At 38.1% G+C, this 23,462-nt stretch overlaps 1 protein-coding gene across 1 annotated transcript; it reads right to left on the reverse strand.

Annotated features, from left to right (window-relative positions):
• Window positions 1-3,046: 3,046 nt before the first annotated feature.
• Window positions 3,047-22,498, reverse strand: tdrd1 (tudor domain containing 1). Its single transcript, XM_056268869.1, has 25 exons — window positions 22,272-22,498; window positions 22,128-22,180; window positions 21,831-21,915; window positions 18,253-18,367; window positions 18,094-18,157; window positions 17,928-18,011; window positions 17,676-17,855; window positions 17,350-17,493; window positions 12,392-12,560; window positions 12,219-12,305; window positions 11,932-12,108; window positions 11,290-11,397; window positions 10,967-11,137; window positions 10,588-10,839; window positions 10,372-10,500; window positions 10,185-10,292; window positions 8,097-8,267; window positions 7,627-7,971; window positions 7,374-7,490; window positions 7,126-7,242; window positions 6,605-6,772; window positions 4,285-4,659; window positions 3,988-4,062; window positions 3,530-3,567; window positions 3,047-3,399 (listed from the first exon to the last, which is right to left on the reverse strand). Exons 1-25 carry the CDS (start codon window positions 22,420-22,422, stop codon window positions 3,340-3,342), a joined length of 3,543 nt encoding a protein of 1,180 aa, XP_056124844.1. The 5' UTR covers window positions 22,423-22,498; the 3' UTR covers window positions 3,047-3,339.
• Window positions 22,499-23,462: the final 964 nt, after the last annotated feature.

Genomic DNA, 23,462 nt, shown 5'->3' on the forward strand with positions numbered 1-23,462 from the left:
AATGATACAGACTACATTTGTACGTTTTTTAGGACATCCATAACACACACTTAAAGACACCTACCCTCACACATATTACAGCTAATTCCATTTTACAAACCCTCCCAAACGTAGTCTTTGTGGTTGAGAAAAAAAATCAGATAACAGTATATTTCAAGTCTATATACCGGTAGTCAGATCTACGTCCAAGATGACAATCATACTGGTGTGCATTCAGTAGAATCTTTCTTCAAATGTGTTTGAGACATTTAAAGAGCACAAGCAAAATGTTTGTGTGTGTGTGTGTGTGTGTGTGTGTGTGTGTGTGTTATGTCTGCACTGTTGTATCTGATTGGTCAGGTTCCAGGTGTTAAGAGCAGTTTAAAGGCAGAGTGGTTATCAGTTTTGGAATGAAATGAAGTGACTATTGAGGCAGTTTGGACCCGTGAAGTCACTCTTTGATCGTCTCTCACGATTGGACTTCTGAAGATACCCACAGAGCACCACTTGAGAGGAAACGTGGGATGCCACCTGACATTCTTAAAGATAGAATCTATTCTGTAAAGAATCAAATCCAGCAAACTGAGAGAAAGACTTTTGGACAATCCAGCCACACAGCACCCTTTCTGAGACTTCAGAAACTTTCGGACCACAGTTGTTGAAGGGAATCTGATAAAAATCTTACCCTGATAAGGTGCATTTCCTACTCATGAATGAACAGCAGGAAGAAGACAGCACTTGTTCAGGTGCCATTTCAGAAAACCTTCTTTGAGGATGAAAATCATCTGGATACTAAGAGCACCTCACAATCCTGCCATACGATAACCTTGACTAACAACCCGTCTCGGTCTGTGTAACAAGTGGAGCCGTATAGGGCCAGATCAACCCAGCACTGGCTCTGCTCTCCCAATTCCTCTTTATTCCCAATTGCACACATTCCTCACTGGTCTAAGCTTTCACTTTAATTATTTCCTACTTTATCTATGAACAATTCCTAACCTGATCTTTTAGATGCACAAACCCCCAAAATATGATCATCCTCACCCGAGGGACCTCCATGCTAAAATACAAAAGCCAGCAATAATTTTCTTTTATTTAAATTATTTTTATTTTAATACATTTGCATTTATATTTTATTTAGATCTTTTTTTCTTTTTTTACATTTTCTCTAAACTGTTCCACTTTTTTCCAGTTTAAACATTCCTGGCCTAACTAACTGTTAGCATAGCAAATCAAATTGTAAAATTTAATTTTGTAAAACATATTTTGCTCAGATTGTCCTCTCAGTTACCCTTTTATTTCAAATCTGCTGCAAGGTTTAATATTTTTTTTAAAAAGCCACTAAGTCTTGGTTAATTCAGCAACAAATTTGTACTAATGTTTAATTTTCTTCCTCCCCCTCCCCCTCCCCCTCCTCCTCTCATTGTTTGCTGTTGTAACTGTAATTCATAAAAGTCCTTCAAGGGTGTAGCAAATTAGCTTTAGCTACAAGCACTATGAATCACGCATTGGATGGCTGTTGTCAGTTTTATCTATGTTTATTGTATCTGTCCCTATACAAATAAAACTTTAAATAAATAAATGTTGGCAACTACATCAGCGTTAAACATACTAAATATATGTATTTAACTGCAGAGCTTACGCTTATAATGGACGAGACACAGGACAGGTTTGGCTTGATCCCACTGGGAGGAAATGACTTGAGCTCAGTGCACTGGACTCTCCTATAATCAGAGGAGTGACAGTAAATGAGAAGAGAGGCTGAGGATGAAAGGACAGAGCATTCAAATGCCTGATAATAAGGTCCTTATTTAAGGCTCACTTATTAACTCATTTGTGACAATCCATTTTGATTGGAAAACATGAGCAAAATTCACTTTAAGACATTTAGAATTATATCAATTCTGTTTGTTGTTATATGTAACTAGTATATCCTCCTGTGCACGTCACGCATGCAGCCGCAACAGAGAATTGCAGGTATTTGCATTATCCCTCTTTTATATATTTAGTATTTGCTTATTGAACGTAATTTAGATAAAATGTGCCTATTACATTCTTTAACGCCGAAGTTAGTGTAAATCTAATAAGCATGCGCTTTTTGTATTCTGCAAAATGTACGAGTTCACTTTCCCCAAAAAATATTTAAAACATGTCATTCATTCCATTCCGCACAATGTTGTTTCCGAGAAGAAAAATTTATTTGTAACATTTTCTAGATGTTTTGATTTTGGTAACGAGGGCGATTTAATGCAATTAAGCCAACAATTTTTCGATATATTTTCCAAGCATGTAACAAAATTACGATGTTAAACAATTTTAATGACACGATCCATGAAAATACAGTACAGTAATACGCCGTGAGACAGTGCAAGACCTTGAAATTACTCTAACCGGTTCAATTTCTAGCACCGCTGCCTCAACCATTTTGAGTTTAGTTTCGTAAAACTTCAGCTAAACGACATCTTCAAACATTTCTATTTAAAATTAGCCCAGTTAAAAACTCTTGACAGTTCCTATTCACAATGAGCCTCACCTCTGCGTCCTGTTCTCCCCGTAGGTACTGAATAAGTGTCAGTTTCTCTAGTGCGCAGGTTGTGTTGAACAGGAGAGGGTGCTCTGCTCTTCTACTTCCGTACTGACTTCATGCTCAATTCAAATTACTCTACAGACCTCTTATCAAGCCAAGACCAAAATACCCTCGAGACAAAGTTATTAAAAAGTGTTACCTTTATCATATGCCTCGAATTGAGTAAATTAGGATTAAGTAAGGAATTGTTCATCCCACAATGAAAATTCAAGTTTCAAACCGATACATCTTTCTTGTAAGTGACATGAGACTTTCATTCCCCTACAAAGCATTTCTCAATACAGTGAAGTGAATGGTGACTGAGGCTCTGTCTCGTTAACATCTTTTGTGCCACAGAAAAAAAGTCAGTCATACTAGTTTAGATGTGAAAATGACAGTAAATCTTTGTGTGAAAGTTGTTACACAGATGAACCCACTTAAAAGGCTTGCATAACTAACTGAAAACACAGTTGGTACTCTAATGAAAAAAAAACAAATCGCTCCAAACAAACTTAAGTACTTTTTTATTCAAAATTCAAACTGGCACACATAAGGAACAAAACTGGCCATAGAAAAACAAAAAACTGACAATGTGGAACTGGAAAACTGAATGGCAATGCTGCATTATTCACGATTAATAGTTACGTTCTCTCTTGGCTCAAGAAATAAAATCACAAACATTATATAGGCTATAATAAAACAATAGCAACAATATTCGTTCAATAAAACAAAAATAAAATATATTCACACTTCTCTAAAGATAAAAGCTACTTGACAATGAAGATCTTGAGTCACTATTTGGTTCCACCAACTTGTTTGACGAGGAGCAGAATCAATTTCTCAATATGGTCAACCTGAAGAGGGAAAAATAATTAAATAAATCCATAGAATGAGCCATATGTATGGTAAAACTATTTTTTTTTTAAGCTTTCTAAAAAAAAAAAAAAAAAAAAAATCATGACTTGTGTTTGCAGCTTTCCGAACCTTTTGCTTCAGCTCAAGACAACAGCATGATTGGGGAGCTAGAAAGAAAAGACAAAATTCAAAAAAAAAAATTTAATTTAGTTAATTAGTACATTTATATTTTAAAGCTCATAAGACCAAGGGTTGCCCCTTAAACAGAAATCAGCAGCTGTTCGTGCACTAGGCTAAACTACTCAATATCTGACTGTCGAGGCTAATTCACAATGCACTGACGGACACGACCAACATGGATAAATCACCAGAATTACAGTACTGTGTGTCACTACTCAGACATTCCACGACACGACAAACAGGTGCCAACCAACACCAGAGGCCGACAGGTAACGCACTGATCTGACAAAACCCAACAAAGTGTCTCAGAATCTATCAGTGCAGTGTGAATTGGCATTAGTGATTACAAATGTCAACATTTTTACAATCCTTTGCAAGTCATCTGTCTCAGAAACGCCAATACCCACCACTGCTGCCCTTTGAGCTTGTAATGTCTTGTGGCTCAGTACATTCCACTGCAGCCGTAGTCTTGGGCATGTTTTCTGAAATTAGACATAAATGTTTGACAACTGTTTCACTGGATATGATGACAAGGCTCCTTTTAAATAACACCTTTGAGTTACAGCTGAGAACACCAGGTGGAACAGCACCTGTGCACCAGAATTTCATTGCTACACATCCTGGACCAATTATTGCGCAAGCCCAGTAAACACCTACATTAATACTTAGTCTTGCCAACATGAATTCTGCTCAATGTTCCTCACCTGGTTCCTCAAGCCTGTAGCTGGTACTTAAAGGCGGGGCTTGATCTTTCAGGTCATGTTTCTCTATACCTGCAGATTGAGTTTTATCTGCAGCCTTGTTTGAGCTGACAGGTTGTGTCTGACTCTTATCTAGATCCTTTTTCTCCTCATTGACAATGGAAGGCAGCTTTGAGTTAGCCTTGCTCTGTCCTTTCTGCAGAGCTCCAAAGATGATGGAATTAATATCTCTGTCAGCTTGACCTGACTGCAGGGTAAGGGTCAGCAGGTTGGAGGTCCCATCAAAGCCCTGCAGATTTGCCAGGACGCCCCCACTCAACTGAATCCCAAAGAGTTCCAAAACTTCAGTGGGCCACACTGTAGGAAAGTGCTCTTTACCTGTGAAAAAAAAAAAACCCACACAATCATGGCTCATCAAAAGTTTTAGGCCAATTTATCCCCGATTTACCCCTCCCATCAATTAGAGAGAAAAAGTGTCCAGGACCTTGGTCTGTTCTAGGGATGCTCATATTGACCGTTTAACCGTTAACCGAAAGTAAACATTTTGACCGATTAATACTGATTAATTAAAAGTTAAGTTTTTTTTTGTTTGATTTTTTATTTAAGCTTTTTTTTTTTTGCTGCATGGTTAAAAAAATACTATATAGCCTATATTTGTTAACTCACGGGGCGCGTCGACATGCGCAACCACACGTACAGACATACGCAACCACACGTACAGACATATTTCGCTGAGCAAGCAAAATGAAGATAGCGAAAAGTACTGTGTGGGACCATTTCGACAGAAAGGGCGACGAAGTTACTTGCAAAATATGCTACGTGGTATTAAAATACAGCAGTAGTACAAGTATACAATGCAATATCACTTGCGAAGCAAACATCCACAAGCAAATGAAAGTCGCTTCCCGAAGCTGGCCACTCTAGCGAGACGTTATCTCTGTATTTCCCGGGACATCTGTGTCATTGGAGAGGGCGTTTTCTGCCGCGGGTCTAACTGTCAACAGGCTGCGCTCTAGAATAACCCCGCATCATGTAGACATGTTACTTTTTTTTTAAATAAAAACTAGACAAGGTGTGGATTGAGGTAGGCCTGCTATTTTTATTTCACGAAAAACTTAGTCTGACGGGAAAAAAATGTGCCGGTTTTTCAAAGCTTCAAAGGGATTCAGTGTATTATTTTTGTCATCTTAATTTGGAAATTAAGTTAACTAAATATTTAGTGTAGGCCTATTTTATGATTTTTTATTTATATTATTTTATTCTGTTTTTCTCTGTTGTCACTGTCAGAAATGCTGCAGGTGCATGAATTTTATGTGAATCCAGGTTCTGTTGTTGATCTGTTCTGTATTTTGTATATTCTGTATGCTGCTGTTTGCACGTTAAAGGGGGGTTCAGGATTTTGGACATCGGACCTCATTTCCAAGTTAGCCTGGGTGTTATCAGTGGAGACAGTTTTTAAAAATTCTCATCCAGTCCTTCCAGTTGCATAGTTCACCGGTGCTAGGCTAGCGCGAGTCAACGGTAACTGCTAGCCTGCCATTAAAAACAGTTTTACCCACTCCACAGTACACCAAAAGCAAATAAATTATAACACCAGACTATTGATGTAAATGTCTGTTGAGAGAATAATGTTAGAAATCAAACTACCCATTTTTTGAAAACTGTCTCCACTGATAAATAACACCCAGGCCAACTTGGAAATTAGGTCTGATGTCAAATCCTGAACCACCCCTTTAAAATAAACCCGTGACTTTTTTTGTATTTTTAACGGGTCACAGACACTCGTTAATTTTATTTTTATTTAAATCCTAATTCAATGTTATAATCTTACCAGTTAACGGTTAATACTCAGATAACGAGCGGCGGCTGTCGGTCGGGAAAATTAACCGAAATGAGCATCCCCGACTTCTGATATTTGGCACAGATTACCCGGTAAGGTGTATGTTGAGACATTTTCAGATCTAATCTTAAACCTCTCAATCTATTAGCAGACACATTGGGGTCGTCCCGATGATAAACATTTAAATAGGATTTTAAACCAGGATTATGACTATGATTACATCAGTACTTTCATTCCCAGTCTCCTTGTAGACTTGTCTCTCATTGGCTATTGTGAAAAAACAAGATAATCTTAACATCTTGAAGTGTGTGATGTGCCACGATTGTGCATGTTGGAGAATCTTTACAAATGTTCTTCTCTCAAATCTCATTGTTTTTAAATCCTAACTGATTATGAAATCTGGTTGCATCACACACTTCCAGCCTTACAAGGGTTTTAACATCAGCAATGATTTGTGCATATTCAGACAAGTGAAAGTCTTACCTGCCAGTCCACACCTGACGATCTGAAATGGATGCTGGAGAAGTTCTTTGGTGATAGGAAGGATACTGGAGACAGGGACTGTCTCCATGTTCCCATAATCGGCGTAAATTACATGTGCATGCTTGGTTGTCACCTCCAACACAACAGCTCTGTACCAGTTTTTGTCACCTGAACAAAGGAGTTCAATTTGACTGATTTAAGAACACATCAAGGGGATATCAGTAGCTCAACCACATGACAACATCATGAAACTCATAAAAACACATCACAGCAACAACTCTCTCATAAAAATAACATTATGACATGTGAGGTTTTGAAAAACATTTTTAAGTTTAAAAGAACATTTATTTGAAATAGAATCCTTGCTAAATAAAACTTTAAAAAAAAATACCCCAAACTTTTGAAAGGTAGTGTATATTATAAAATAATAGTGCTGCTTATTTGCAAAAATTCACCATATAGTTTAACACTGCACATGTGATTCCATCTATTTATCCCACGGGGGTGAAGGTCAAACTGACCTGAGAACTGTGCGCAGCAGGCAGCTCCTGGTAAAGGGTGGCACTGATTGGGGATTGGCTGTTTGCTGCAGTACTTCGCAACATCAGTCATAATGGCCTTCAGACCCTCTACATTCACTAGGAGAAACACAGATTCAGCTTAACGTAAAGCATCATTCTAATGGTACAACCATTTATAATAATATAACCATAATAATAGTTGCTCTAGCTAGACTTTATGCTTTAAATGCTACACTATGAGTGCACACCTTGTCCAGGATTCATTATGTAAAAGAGACTTGGGCTGATCACTGCTGCCACCCTCGGTTGGAATGTGTCACTGCAAGGCAGCTCCAACGTCTTCCAATTCAAAGGAAAAGAGTCACCTAAATGACAGTGAACATTATTTAATCATGCACAAGAACAATAATAAAAAAGTGACCTGCATATTACTAGTACTAGCAATAAAAAAATAAAAATAAAGCCATATTTAAAAGGTTAAAATCAGTTATGCTAACTTACTTAATGCGGTTGAAACTTCTGGGGCATTGGCAGCTTCATTGTTGTTCAGTTTCAAAGGCTCTTCAACAGGTGGATTCTGATCAATGGGTTTTAGAGTGGGCAGATCCTCAATCTGATTGAAGGGTTTAGTTGGCTGCAGTGGAGGCTGTTTCACCTGTCCACAAGGTCTAGCCAGGTGCTCAGAAATTAGCACAGCAGAAATGTTTTGACCAGCGCTCTCTAGCTCAATCCCATAACCCTTCTCAGTAATGGACAGCACTCTGCTACTCAATGGCTGACTGGCACAAAGAGCCTGAAACTTGTGCATTGCCTCTGTACTCCACTGACCCTCCACTGGTTCGACTCCTGCACACAGTGATTGTTGGCTATATGTACAATGCACTTACGATTGTTGGCTATATGTACAATGCACTTACAACTAAACAAATTTAGAATTTATATCTACACACAAACCCCAAAGAAAAAAATACCTGCAAGCCAGCAGCGGATTGCTTGGAAAGGCAGCTTGAGCAGACTCTGGGTGATGGCCTTCAGATGTGCTGCCTCCACCTCACAGAAGTTCCCATAGTCCACAAAATAAACTCTAGCCTTACCCTCTCCACACACTTCTAATACCATGGCTCTGTACCACTGGCCATCTCCTGCAAACAGGAAGCAAAAACATTGAAAATTGTATCTGTACATTACCATTTAAAAGTTGCTCATTATCATTTAAAGAGACATGCAACGAAACGGAAAATGAGCTGTTTTTGAAAAAAAAAAAAAAAAAGCTGTTTTTGAGGAAGTAAAAGGGTGTTGGTTTACACAACCAAGGAATTTTAACCAAAGTATGTTACAAACTTTACACGAAGACCCTAAAGAATTATACCAAAATGGGCACCCAATGACCCCCTTAACTTTCCATTAATCAAAGAACCCTGAAAAAAATACATCAGCTGTTTTTAACATTGAAATGTTTCTTGAGCACCAAATCAGCATATTAGATTGATTTCTGGTGGATCATGTGATACTGAAGGAATCACATGAATAAATTGCATTTTAAAAATATATTAAAATAAATGGTTATATTTCACAATATTTTAGTTTTTAATGTATTTTGATAAATGCAGGCTTGGCAAGCAAATGATACTTTATAGGGGTGTGACGAGATCTCGTGCCACGAGATCTCGCGAGACTAAATATGACGAGATTTCTCGTCGAGTGAAAAAGCTGTCTCGCGATAAACCCCATGAATATTCCACCGCTACACTCACATTCGCCTAAACTATCGTTTTGTTGTTTTTATAAAAAAATAAAAACCATTATAAACTAATGCAAAAGTCTGCTCTGCTCATCCAGCACGAGTTGCCGTTGCAATCAGTGCAGCACGAATCACAGTTCACTGATCGCGTGAGGATGGCGGAGGATTCGTTGCGCAACAGACTAAACGTCTGGTAAATGTCTTATCATTTAGAATGCGCGCTCAGCACCGCTGCTCCCTATACGCGCGGTCACGAATTTGTAAGTGAAAGTAAAACTCAAGCTCCCTGATGTGCATTGCGCACAAATTAGGCTGCATACATAAAATAATCCGTCTCCCAATACCCATCTCTGGACTGTTTATTTGCGGCTCTGGTCTCTGTTGGCACTGCGAATATTGAGAGAGCACTGTAACGTACAAAGGACAACAGACAAGGGAGGCTCCGTTTCTGAACTTATAATCGGAACGCAAGAACAACTGTAGAGACAAACAGCCTCGTTTCTCTCGGCCTTTTCCGAACTCACCGCATTAACCCTATAACTGCCGGTCCAAAATAAAACCGCAATTTCACAACAATTATAAAGAGTCTGTGTGCTTATGGTTGCACTCGCACTTATTGTTTGCACTTAATAAGACTAAGAGAAAACAGTTATTTATTTTTGTTATTTATACTGTTTTTATTTCTCTGTTAAATGTATGTAAAGGAGTTCAGTTAGGAGGTCACACACAGCCTCAATCAGAAGTTCTGAAAGCTCTTAAATGTACAGTAAGGTCTGAAGAGACTAATGTGAAATTATACAGGAGAAAAGCCAGTCAATAAAAACCTTTTACAGTGCTTGAATATTGTTTTCTTTCAATGCATTTGATAATTCATACTCATAAAGTAGACCTGAAATGACATGCATTAGAAGATTATAAGTTAAAACATTGAAAAATGCACCTGCATACTATTTTTCCAGTCATGAATTTTGTCATTGAGGATTTCTGAAAAATTGTGCAAAAATCTCGTCTCGTCTCGTTCTCGTGAACCCAATCTCGTGTCTCGTCTCGTCTCGTGAGATAAGCGTCTCGTCACACCCCTAATACTTTACAATTCCAAACCATTAAAACAATCATATCGACACCAAACTTTTTAACAGTAGTGTATATCTAGCATCTTAAATGTCAGTTGTCAACTCTGTAAATAAAACTCAACTTCTTGTAAATAAAATTGTTTGAATATGAAAAAAAAAACTATATATAAAAAAAAAAAAATTCTGTTTACTTTAATAAGTGTGTTACTGTAAACATGGTGTTTGTTTGGACGAGTCAGTATCACCTGTGAAGAGAGCACAACATGGTTCTCCCACAGTTGGTGTAAAGGGATCTCTGCCCAATTCACAATGCCTTTTGAGCTCATAGGACAGCGCCGTCAGGATGTGTGAATCTGCCAAACAGAAATAAAATAATTACAAACATGATGATTCACACAGTGTAGAAAGAACAACACTGATGGACAGTCGCACCGCTACTGTAGTTGTAACAGTAGAATTCGTCCAGGCTCTTCAAAGTACTAATCACCAGCTCCACCTTTTGGCCATTGAAGGGAAGTTCAGCACAAGTCCACTCCATTTTCTCAACAGGCAGACTGAGGGCTAGCGTAAAATTAAAAGATATTGATCTACATTATCCTTTTGAAAAAGATCAGAAATGGCTCAAATTAAATAAGGTTCTGTACTTACATGGCATTTCAGGGAAGGATGCCTGAGCTGGTTCATTCTTCTCGGCCTCCAAACTTTCAATGGCAGCATAACCCATGCTAACCAACAACTCAGCGACATTGGTCTGAGGGTCACTAGTCTCATCGATCATGGACACCAGAGCCCTACCGTCCTTCTTACCCAGAATCTCAACCCGAATGAAGCGGTTGCAGGCCAGACGTTTCACCATCAAAATGGCCTCCTCTGACCAGTCGTCTGTTGGAGACTTTATACCTGGAGCAATATGAACATGTTAACCAAGCAATCAATCTTGCTGAAAATATCTGACAGTGTCATGCATGCAAATCAATATATGCTGAGCCAATTACAGATACTCAGTGAATGAATCATTGCACTATACCTGCCAGAGAACAGGGGATTGCTTGTGTTGCTAAAGCCAACAGATCCTTGTTGATTGGTCGTAGGCGAGTTAACTCAACTACCTCAGAGTTTCCAAAGTCTATGTATCCGACACACACGCGATCCTCAGAGGAATATGCCAGAACTTTAGCTCTATACCACTGGTTGTCCTCTGTAATGCACGAGGAGATGGTGTCAGAAGATATCACTTTTAAAGTGCATTTTTAGTTCAACCTCCCCCAGTCCCATTCACCGATGGGAAGGTGCACTTTACACATTTTTACATGAATCAAAAGGTAAAGAAGAAAAAAACACAGGTCTAACCAGAGAACAGTGAGCAGCAGACAGTTCCTGGCGCAGGTCTGAATATCTCATTGGCTAGAGTGTTTGAGCAGTGCTCCCTTAAATTCACCTGCAACTGCTGGATTATACCTGAATACATGAAGATTACATCATACGATCAACATACTGAAAGTGCAGTATATTTATAAAAAGGAAGAAATTTACAACAGAGGATGCTAGTACACTACCATTCAAGAGTTTGGGATCATTAAGAGTTTTCCCCAAGGATGCATTAAATTGACCAAAAGTGACATTCACCAAACTCAAACTATTCAAATCCTGAAGTTTCAACAAAAATATTAAGTACCACAATCGTTTTTGATACTGTAATATGAAATGTTTCTTGAGCACCAAATAAACATATTAAAATTCTTTTCGAAGGATTATGTGACACTGAAGATCCTAGTAAAAAAAAAAAAAAAAAAAAAAGATTTTAAATTGTAGTAATATTTAACAATATTACTGTTTTACTGTGTTTTTGATCAAATAAATGCAGTTTTGGTGAACATAAACCACCTTGAACAGTAGTGTATGCACCAATGGTCATGTAATAAAAATACCATGAAATAAAAAATGTTTAATTGAGGTAAAATTGTGTTTTAAATCAAGTTGCAGAAAGCTCACTGGCATTTTCAAGCTTCTGGCAGAGGATCTCTGAGGGAGACTGGATGTGGGTGACCACTGCAGTGAATGCGTCACCCACTCCTTGAGTCAACGGCTCTGGAGGCCTGGCTTCAGAGTTCTCATTCTTTCCTCCAGACAAGCGCTTGAAATTTTCAAACGATGCCTTCAGCAATGAATCTAAAGAAAAGATACGATTAGATCAGGATGAAAAAAATAACATGAAAATTGAGTGAATCATTTATAGAAGATGAAAAAAAAACAAAAAAACAGATGAGTCAGCAACTCACTGATGTTGTGTTCAGTCTGTGGTTTGACAGCAACATCCTCCTTTATACCATAGCCCTGGTCTATCAGAAAAGTGCTCATGCATTTACCTGTAACAAAAAAAAAATGATATCTTGTTTGTTGAACATCTTGCTCATTTCAAATAAAGCTCTCCAAAGAACCACGTATGCCCTACCAAGTGTGCTAAGAGGAACATCTACAGCAAGCAGAGCTCCATCATTCATGATGTCCAACACTGTGAAAGTGAGGCTCTTTCCAGTAATTATCTGCCTAACAGCAATAGTGCATTCGCCTGTCCAACTTCCTGTCACAGGCTTTACCCCAGCAACACAACACTGCAAAGCCTGTGAAAACAACAAAGCAGCTTTGGAAAAAGCATGAGATAATGACTACTGCTGGAACCATAAGTAATTTAACAAGAGCTGAGCAGTATAATTTTCACTGGGGCTTAACAGAGATATCAAACATCAGGAATATTGCAAACATTTAAATATATATTTTATTTGGCAGTTACAATATATATGTACAGTATATGTATATATAATAGGGCTGGGACGAAACATCTATACGATCATGATACTTGGGTGCCTATACGAAATGTATACTAGGGCTGGGTTTCGATTCAAATTTCAAGAATCGATTCGATTCCGATTCTCAAGATCTTGAATCGATTAACATTATTCAATTCGATCTGTTCCGATCTTCGAGTGTTTTTGAAAAAAGCATTTTTTTTCTCCAGCTGTTACCTGAATTACAGGACTGTAGTTATGCAACATATTGATACTATTATTATAGACATTCAACTGCAAATTAATGGAGTATTGATGGTTGTAAAGAACAATCCCCCTTCCAGAGTGTTGATATACAACTGCTTTCACAAACTTGCACTGGTGTAGACGACAGAGGACGCAGAGGTATATCAGCAGCAGTACTAGGGCTGTCGGGATTACCGCAATCTTGTAGTAACGCGCTACTGACAAGTCAACCGCAGAGGATTGCAAGTAACCGCAGCAACCGCGATATTCACGTTTTTTTATAAGGCTATACCCTTCTTGTTTTGAACTTCATGCATGTGTATTGAATGTTAAACAAGTTCATAATGATAACAAACAAGACTGTTTATCGTGGTGATGTGTAGCCTACAGAGGCTTCGCACAGACAGTGAATGAGAGAGATCGGCAGACCGCGTGCGATTACCTGCGTCTGTCTTTGAAGTCATATGTATTCGTGAAAAAGGTTGCCGTGTCAAAGGAAAGCGACATTTGTCGGATCATCCTTTTAACGTTCACGTCACGGGTATTTACCATAAATGCGCGTCAGCAGCAGCGCTGGTCAGCATTCCACAGCGCGAGGAAGCCGCGGGGAAATAAAATCAGCGAGTCACGCATTGAATCAATGCCATTGGCTATTGGTCTCTAATAAGTGAAGTATACCCATGCGACGCATTGCTGCTCAGCTGAGCCTTGAAAAGTGGAACTCAAAGTTAAAAATAATTAACACCTTGTTTCATTACATCTCTTTTAATGAATCAGCTTTTTTGAACGTGTTCGTTGAATGAACGGTTTAATGACTAACTCAAAGCCTGTTGTCGTAACAATGTGCGCTCTGAGTGAAAGCCTTTCAATGCGCATACAGGGATCTCCAGTCGCGGCAAGTTAAACTTCACGGGGAAAATGTAAGGCTATTATTAAATCGATCCTCTGAGTTACGGATCGATCTTTAGAAATTAATATGAAAATCGATTCAGAATTGGTGAATCGATTTTCTCAACACAGCCTTAATGTATACGAAATTAAGAATTGCGATTCTAGAAGTATTGCGATTTCGATATTACAATGCATTGCGAATTTTTTTTTTGTTTTTTTGCACTAGACAGTGGGGAAAAGCTAAATGCACTTATACAGACTGTACATGATGTATAAGATGAGTCATAATTTACAAAAACAATTCATCACATCTTTGAGTTTTATTTCAGAAGCATCATACAGTACTACATTCTCTTGAACAAATGATTCAATCAATTAAATTAACAGTCGCGTGATACTATGAGGTTGAAAAGACTGTTGGTTAAGCGGTTTCATAACAACTCTCTCTAGGGCATTAAAAAAAATTTGTTTGGTTCCGGTTTCCGACCGACCCTGTCAATTTATGTGCGACCCAAATTTATTTTATGAGCTTGGGGAAGAAATAATAAAAATTTAATAAATACTCAAATAAAAAACTTTGAGGCGAACTATAATTTACGTTTTTGTACAGCACCGTATTTTTATAGCACGCGATGCAAGATGCCTGTTGTCCTCCAGCAAAACAAACGAGGCAGCTACATTGTCGTTCACACATCGTTCGTCAAACTGAACTATAATACATATACAAGTCTTTTTTTCTTTCTTTTTTTTTGAATGCACTTTTATTCATATACGCACACATACAAATGCATGCATTCATAGGCACGCACACACCACTTGATGCGTTAAAGAGTAACCTCCATCCGCCTCCCAAGTTTCATTAAAAATCATCCCAAATCCCAATACCCTCTTCTGCTGTCTACCACTTCTTTCGCCATGTATTTGTTCGTTTCTTTTATTATTTTATGCAATCCAAAACACTCTAACCTGCCACGCTTCGCATCTCCAGAGCCCGTCTAACTTGTCCGCGACAAATGGATTTTTGAAGGACAAGTAAAAGAGAATTTTACTTGCCCGAACGGACAAGTAGCCTGATTAGAACATCAATAACAAACAAAAAAATAACTAGGGAATCACTAAACCGAGAGAATGATTCTGATTTTATTAGATTTATTGTAGGTTGCGATCGATTGTGGATAATAAATGTATTAGCCTGCTGACAGTGAGGTTGCGCTGTTGACGCTCGCGCAGCCTCTCGAGGAGAAATCTACACACATGAGCGCAGCACACAACACACTCAGTTAACAACATACTGCCTATAAAAAATCTAAATGTGGAGTTTCTATATTTTAACATGTGTTAAACAGCCTCAATTATTTTTCCTGAATACCATTACGATTGAAAATGTGACATTGATTTCCTACAGCAGTTCAATAAACAGTTAAAATTAAGTCACTTACATTTTAGATGCAATATTGGCTGTTTTTGTTCTGTTTCAGCAGCGAAAATAGTTCCAAACAAAAATCACAGCAGAACCACGGCGCATCTCCATGCGTATCTCACAGGAACACTCATCCTGTTTTCATTACTGAATGATTCAGCATTTTGACCGAATCGGTTGAGTCAAAGATTCAATGACCCATTCATAAACATCTGTCTCATTCTTGAATGAATCAACCGTTTAAACGAATCGTTTGAATTAATGAATCAATGACTCACTCATTAATACGGCCGCCTGCCGCCACCTATTGGCAGTTTAGTGTTATGTTTATAAGTAGCCTAGTATACTTCTTTCCAATGTTTCTTATTTGTACATTTAAATCAATTTCATAACATTATTTTATGCAATTGTAATTTTTCAGTGTAAATTATTTAATTTGATCAGCCCTACCTAGGGTAACAGTATGCTTCATCTTTCATTTTAAATTCCTAAATTTGATCAATAAATTCAATTATTTAGAATAAGGCGACACTATAGGGCATTTAATAAGATTGAGGGAGGGGATGCCCTTCAAAGGTGCAGATATTACAATATGCCAATTTAAATAGCAAAGCTGATTGAACACTGATGAGAATATTGCTTCAGAATAAATAAATAAAATAAAAAAAAATCAACTTTTTTGATGTGAATGACAGATTTACTTGTTCGGAGGGCAAGCACATGAAAAGGCTTAAGGTCGAGCCATGAATAATTTCCTACCTATCCGTTGCTGCCACTGAAAAAAAAAATAAAAAAATCCCTACCGACCCATGACCTCAACTGGCAACAAACCGGAACCAAACTTTTTTTTTTTTAATGCTTTGGTCAGCAACACAGATTTGAATGTTGCGATATGATTTTGTCAAAGGTTTAATATAGACGAATTGGAAGATAGCATGGGTGTTTGAATCGAGATCAGTCTTTTAAAGATGAATCGTGCAGCTCTATTGTCTTATCCAATAAGACTTATCTCTCGGCAAACAAGTAGCGCGAGGGCTTTTCAGCACATTCAGTCTCACGTAGCCAGTGTTGTGCCTGAACGCGTTCATTGAACGATAGTTCATGAACTCGTTCATATTTTGGGCGAACGTGAACTGAACGTACTGTATTACTGCCTGATGAACGTTATTGTGAACTCGTTCATTCTGGTGTCTGTGAACGCACGCTCTCTCAGTTTAACTTCGTTCAATAGGGTGCCAGATTTCTATAGAGCCTTCCAGGCGAAAACCCGGCTAAAACACACGTAAACAGGCCTTAATTTGTAGCGAAAAAAACACCCAATCTGGCAACACAAGCCACCAGCGTCGCAATGCGGCCGCCACATGCGTCATCAAAACATAAAGCAGCATGTAGTCGACAAAGCATCAAGGATGCGTCGTATCGTATGATCAGTTTTAAGACAAGGTCGGCGAGGATGGGAAAAATCGTACATTTCTGTGCAAACTTTGCCCGCCGATAAAATAATTGCTGTCTGTGGTTGTATATGGGTTGTGGCAATAATTTTAAAAAAAAAGCTCGCAGCAACATATGGAAAAAAATAACTATGGACTAGTTCATTTTTTGGAACCGTGAACTTAGTTCAAAATTGTGAAGTGTGAACTGAACTAGTTCATTTTAAAATTTGTGAACTGAACTTTGAACTACTTCATGTAGAAAGTGAACTTTCCCAACACTGCACGTAGCTTTCACGCATCCTTTTACTTGGAACATTACAACACTACACTCATAGATAACGACACATTTCATCCTCTGTTGGAACAAAAGTGGCTAATTTCGGTAAACATCTATAAGCAAGGATAAAAAAAAAAGCTATTTAATTTGAATTAATAATGATTCTGGAATAAAAAAAAATCTATTTTAAAATCGTAAACAAAATAAATCGCAATAGTTAGCTGAATCAATTTTTTCTCCCAGCCCCAATATATAATATCCATATACACTCCCATTCATAAATATATGGAATCAACAATAATACTAAAATATTATGGAATTAATAATAATATATTATGTAATGGAGATGTAACTCACAAATGGTGGTGCAGCATCGATATGGTCAGAGAGAGGCCTTATGTTGTCAAGTGTAACATTCTCCTCATTCCCAAAGTCGATGTAAAATACACTAGCAGTTTTGTGGACCACATCAACTGACTGAACCTCAGCTCGATACCAGTTCTAAATCAGCATGAAAAAGACCAAACTGAGCACAACAACACTCACTAGTCAACGCTTTAAGATGAAACAAACTTGACCAGTTACGCACTGCACTGATTTAAGACATTGATGCATATTTCACAGAAATTCTAATCACTCTGGTTCTCTGACGAATTTAATTAAAATGTAATTATTTGCCTCACCCGATCAAGTGAAAATTTAACAGCACAGAGCTCCCCAATTTCAGGCTTGTATTCAGGAGCAAATGAAGTGCTATAGGCCTTCTGGAGCTCTGCAGTGATGTTTTTCAGGGACTCCATCATCTCGATTGACTGTAGGTGGATGGAGAACATCCCAGGGTTCCTGAGGTCAATCACTGTACCCTGAAAAAAAAAATGCTCTGTGAGGCAGAGAGTCTATAGAGAATAAAGCAATATAGGCCTAATGAAAAGTACCTGTATCTCAGCTCCTTTGGAAACATTGTTCTTCCGTAAATCACGTCGATACATTCCCTTTGGCTTTAGGTCAACACAGATCTCCTGTAAATGAAGAATTTTCTCAAGGAATTAGATGGAATAACTAACTACTGCAAGTGCAAGTACCCATTACAACTATGAGTACCTTAGCTTGAAGGCAACCAAGTCCATTTCCAGATGGCATAGCTGTGGATTCCTTCATTTTCTCACTAAAAAAAATTAAATAATTGAAAAAAGGAGATTTTCACATTGTGCTTCCAAACCAATTCGCAAATAACACTGATATACAGAGAAAATCTAGTACCTGGTAGCTTCTGGGATGCTAGGTTTGCAGACATGTCGATGAGCTTTCCAATCCTGACTCTGACAAGCTACAGAACAGTAGCAAGTTTTTTTACAACGAGTACACCTGAAGTTTCCTAAATAGGGTACAAGAAATATCACTAGTAAATGACCAACTCATTCTGCTGATCAAAGCCAGCCAAGACATGTTTGCAACACACTATCAGTGGGCAGGAACATAAATATGTATACGCCATCTTGAAATGGTCAGCGTAGCGCCACTCACATCAAAAATCAATTATGCCACAACATTAATTTACGCAGCTTCTAGTTATGAAACCGCCTAAAATTAAATTTCCAAAGAAATTGTATAACCCTTCACAGGTGAGAATGTGTTGGTTTGTGTTTTATATGTATTAACTCAATATTACAGGTTTTCACTATGGTACTTCTTAATGTTTTTAGCGCCCAGTCAACCTGCTCTCAAATGGTCACAAACCGGCTTTGACATTTCCAATATGGTGGATGGCAGCCACTGTTTTACATGCAGACTACAAAAAATGTTGGTCTTGTTTTCCATTACAAATATCTTAAAAATCCTTAAAGGCACAATATGTAAGATTTTTTTCACCACAAGAGGGCGCAGTTTCCAACAATAACAAAGGCATAGGTTGATGACGCAGTGATGAGCTGAATGGTCAAGTTGATGGATCTAATAATGTTTATGGATGAGTGCAAACATTCATGTTTTTTAACATTACAGTGGTATGAAGCAGGTCGCGATTGCTAAAGAGACAGATATCACACGCGAGTCCCGCGGATATAAAGGAATAAGGACATTTAATTCTACCGAACTACCCGCAAGTGCTGGATTACTCACACAGGTCAGTTTATTAGACGAATTAAACTTGTGAGGTAACACAGCGCTGCTTCACTTGGTCTAACGTTACACTATCACACTAAACGGCATTTAAATGTGTGTTGAAAGTTATAATGTTATTCTACGTGTTAGTTCGTTTGCTATACAAAACTAGCAGTAAGCTAGATCAACATTAAAATAATATACTGACCATATTCTAACATTTCATCATGTTGAGCTAACGTTATATAACATTGATTTGTTTTATGTACGTTTGCTCACTTGTCTAATAAATTATTCTAATTAACATTATTCTAATGTTAATAAAGCTGTCAAGTCTTGACTCGTGAAGCTCTCGGCATCTCAAAAACACCACGCTGATATTGATCCTCATTTTAGTTCTCCTTGTTTGTCCCAAAGTCTGCTTGCCATGGTCTATGTTTGAAAGAAACAAGAACTGCGTGCCGCTAAACGTTACACACTACGCAGTTGTCCACGTCTGTCGCCATGGTTACATCATGGCTATGGCAGTATGAACGGAAACCGAGGATAGCGCGGATATTGCGTCATTGATAGGCGACATTTTTTTCCGGGACGGCCACTTATTTAAAATTGGATTTTCTCTGAAATAAAAAATCTTTGGAGACTTTTTTATTAGAAAATTCTTACATATTGTACCTTTAACCCTTTAGGCGCCAGAGGTTTGTTCCTAAAACGTTCGATTTTGACATCTTAATTTCAAAAGGCTATATCTTAAAAGTGATAAACGATAAAGACTTTCTGTAAATTAGAGAAATATTAAGGATGACCCAAAGTTTATGTTGGGATTACATTTTCCCATCTAATTTGCATATTATGACATCATATGGTGGTGGCAATCTTGGATTATAGAATTTTCATGAAAAGTCACATGTTTAAATGATAAAATGCAGCACTTCTTTCCCCAAAAAATGTCCATCACCTTCTGTATGCTATATTGCACAATACTGAATGCTCAGGTATATAGTAAGTAGTAAACAAACTGTGTAAATCATTACTAATAAATGGTAGAAACAAACCGAATGCATGTAGTGGTTGGCCTTTTGCTGTAGAGATTTTCCATTTACTAAATACAGTAGGTACTCTGATTCCATGTATGGGGCACATATATATTATTCATATGACATACAAACACAAGTAGACAAGACCTGTTTAGTTCAAACGCTCACTCGCACAGATCATGAGTGACATGATACGAGCAGCGCGGCCAGATCTGCCTCGCGCGCACGCCGAATGTGCAGAGCTCGGACTACTGTCATTGTCATTGTGACTCCTCACCCTGCCTCCACGTTGTCTCCTAACTGTCCTATGAATACTTCGACCTCGTCTAACATACCCAGTGGTATTAGACATAGTCTCCACCACAATACTGTCGCCGCGATTGCGGAGAGGATCTGATAAAATGGCTCACTCGCACACTAGCTCCGCTTTTGATCGCACTGATTCAATGCGCTCTAACTCGAACATTTTATATAGAAACATTACTTTTTTTGATTCGGGGATGAAGTATGACATGTCTGCCATCCAGTGGAGGGGAGGTCGAACGAAATTTGACACCCAATTTGACAAAATCGGCCGTTTTATTCAGTGCCGCATCTTGTCGAGTAAACTCGACCGTGGCGCCTAGAGGGTTAAATTATATTTAAGTATTGTTTTCGGGAATAATTTATCAAAATTAAGAGTTTATACTTTAAACAAGGAAAAAAAAAATCTGTTAATGAGGTAAACAAGTCTTTTTCTTAACCCACTGACAGATATTTCTTGTTTTAAGCATCAACTAAATTTGGAACAAATGATAAATATTTTAAAGGGATAGTTCACCCAAAAATGAAAATTCTGTCAGTAATTACTCACCCTCATGTTGTTCCAACCCAGTAAGACTCGTCATCTTCAGAACACAAATTAAGATATTTTTGATGAAATCTGAGAGCTGTCTCACTCCTTCATAGGCTGCTAGGTAATTGTATCTGCCGGCCCAGAAAAGTTAGTAAAGACATCGTTAAAATAGTCCAAGTGACTACAGTGGCTCAACCTTAAGTTTATCAAGCGACGAGAATACTTTGTGCACAAAAAAGAGAGCGCCACGACGCATGCCCGAGAACTGAGAAGATGACGCAGATGGTTCTTGAGCATGCGTCATGGCGCTCTCGTGAATTCACTCAGAGGCCCACATGGAAGAAAATGAATAGTTGAATAAAGTCGTTATTTTTGGGGGAGGGTTTCGCAAAAAAGTATTCTGGTCCCTTGATAAACTTAAGGTTGAGCCACAGTAGTCACTTGGACTATTTTAACGATGTCTTTACTAACTTTTCTGGGCCAGCAGATGCAATTACCTAGCAGCCTATGAAGGAGTGAGACAGCTCTCAGATTTCATCAAAAATATCTTAATTTGTGTTCTGAAGATGACGAGTCTTACGGGGTTGGAACAACATGAGGGTGAGTAATTACTGACAGAAATTTCATTTTTGGGTGAACTAACCCTTTAAGTAATTTTCCTTCACAAGTTAAATGTATTCTGATCCGAGAATGTACGTTTGTAGAGTGACAAAAAAAAAATTACTGTTGGCTATTTTATCATGTCTTGAAATTTGACTCATCCAATCAGATTTCGAAGTCGTTGTTATCAATTTTAAAATGCTAGTAATACCAAACAAATAAAAGCAAGCAAGTTGAACTGACTGAAATCAAGCAAAGTAACCTACCCTGGTGACTGCAGTAATTGCACAACTTTACCAGTGGGCCCAGCATGGACCCTGCTGTCTGTGGGGGAGACAAGAAATCTACACACTGTGGAAAAGTTAAACGCTTTAAATATTGATACTACAGCAGACAACTATCAAAGCTGTCTGATCTCTGGTTAAAGTCTCAAGAGGAAAATATTACAAATATATCTACATAGCTAAACAACCATTGTTAGCATATTAAGAATAGTATTTGACTTTTTTTTTTTAACTTGAAAAGATACACATTTAATCATATATAGAGGCATTATCACGTACATTGTTTTTTGCAGAAATCACATTCTCCTTTCTGACAGCATCACTTTTAGGATCTAAAGAAATGGAAACAGAAAGTGATCTAGATTGTTTTTTTGTTTTTTTCAAGAGTCAATGACAAAATGCTCAAAAACATTTAACCAATACCTTCTAGAACATCACTTGCTAGAAGATGTTCTTGAGCGAGCTCCTGAATTGCTGGTGCTGGTCCTCTAGGACTAAGTGAACCCGGTCCAGTCGCAGGTCTCCTCAAAGGGAGATTGGGTCTCACCAAAGTCTGAGTAAAAGATCGATTCATTCTTCCCTTGGTTTCACTGTGAGGTAAAATAATATACACTATTAGTCAGTATTATGAGTTTGTGTGCGTGTCTGTGTGTATGTGAGATAAACCAGTAGTCAATCCTACTCCTGGAAATCTAACTTCCTGTAGCGTTTAGCTCAAAATCTGCTACAATGCAATTGTCTGTCATTTTCAAGTGAACCCAGAGACATTCAATATTTGGTTCAGGTGTGTTTAATTACAACTTCAGATAGGTATATGTGAAGCAAGAAAAGTGACACATAGGGTTTAATGAACGTGGAGGGCCAATTGGCAGTTGGCCTGTAATATTTTTTATGAATTCATATGCAATGTTGTGACTGAAAACATGAACGAGGCTCGGGACAGTTGACAGGCCAGCGATGCATCGTCACGAAAGTTAAAGCCATGCCAATTGAAATATTTAAGTGCAAGAATTCGCATTTCTCGCTGTGTGGAAAGTTATCTGTGCGCAAACATCCGAAGCGCGCGCCCAGATCCCCGCGTCTCACAGCGCGCGAATATTAAACTGAGCTTTTTTCACTTCTTGAGCTTGAAAAACCCCGTGATGTCGAGTATCGTCGTAAGCATAGTCAGAGACAGTTATGGCTTAAGTGAATATAAACAGCTCAGAAGGAAAAGGCATCAGTACTTGCTCATGAAGTGACACTATTCGCCTCAATGTTAACGTTACTCAAACAACAAAAGACAATGGAAAAAAAATCCCTCACTAACTGCTATTGACTTGCCCATTGTAACTTTTATACCGATTAATACGTTTAATTTATACAGTAAAGACAATGCAGTGTTATATTACATTTGATCACTTTATTACATTTCTGTAACTGAAAATTGTGAATTTTCACTGGTATCTAAAATGTTTGGTGTCGGAACTGCCCGTTTTTGCAAAAACAATTTAATGAAGAAAAAAAAGTGTTATGCCCGTGCATTAGCAATACCAGGTGTGCAGAAAGTTGGTTCACGCCTTGAATGCATGCTGATATGCTTTCCTTTTCTATAAAAGTGAACTGAACTTAGAT

This window comes from Rhinichthys klamathensis, unplaced genomic scaffold, assembly GCF_029890125.1.
Source record: "Rhinichthys klamathensis goyatoka isolate OS25496 unplaced genomic scaffold, OSU_Roscu_1.1 h1tg000277l_1, whole genome shotgun sequence".
NCBI lineage: Eukaryota > Metazoa > Chordata > Actinopteri > Cypriniformes > Leuciscidae > Rhinichthys > Rhinichthys klamathensis.

What these genes read in the sequence shown, in the direction of transcription:
- tdrd1 (XM_056268869.1), bottom strand. Translation starts at nt 22,422, where the DNA reads ATGAATCGATCTTTTACTCAGACTTTGGTGAGACCCAATCTCCCTTTG. An exon ending in AATCCCCTGTTCTCTGGCAG is followed by an intron (nt 10,840 to 10,966) that starts GTATAGTGCAAT and finishes ATATTGCTCCAG; the next exon opens with GTATAAAGTCTCCAACAGAC. An exon ending in ATCCTTCCCTGAAATGCCAT is followed by an intron (nt 10,501 to 10,587) that starts GTAAGTACAGAA and finishes ATTTTACGCTAG; the next exon opens with CCCTCAGTCTGCCTGTTGAG.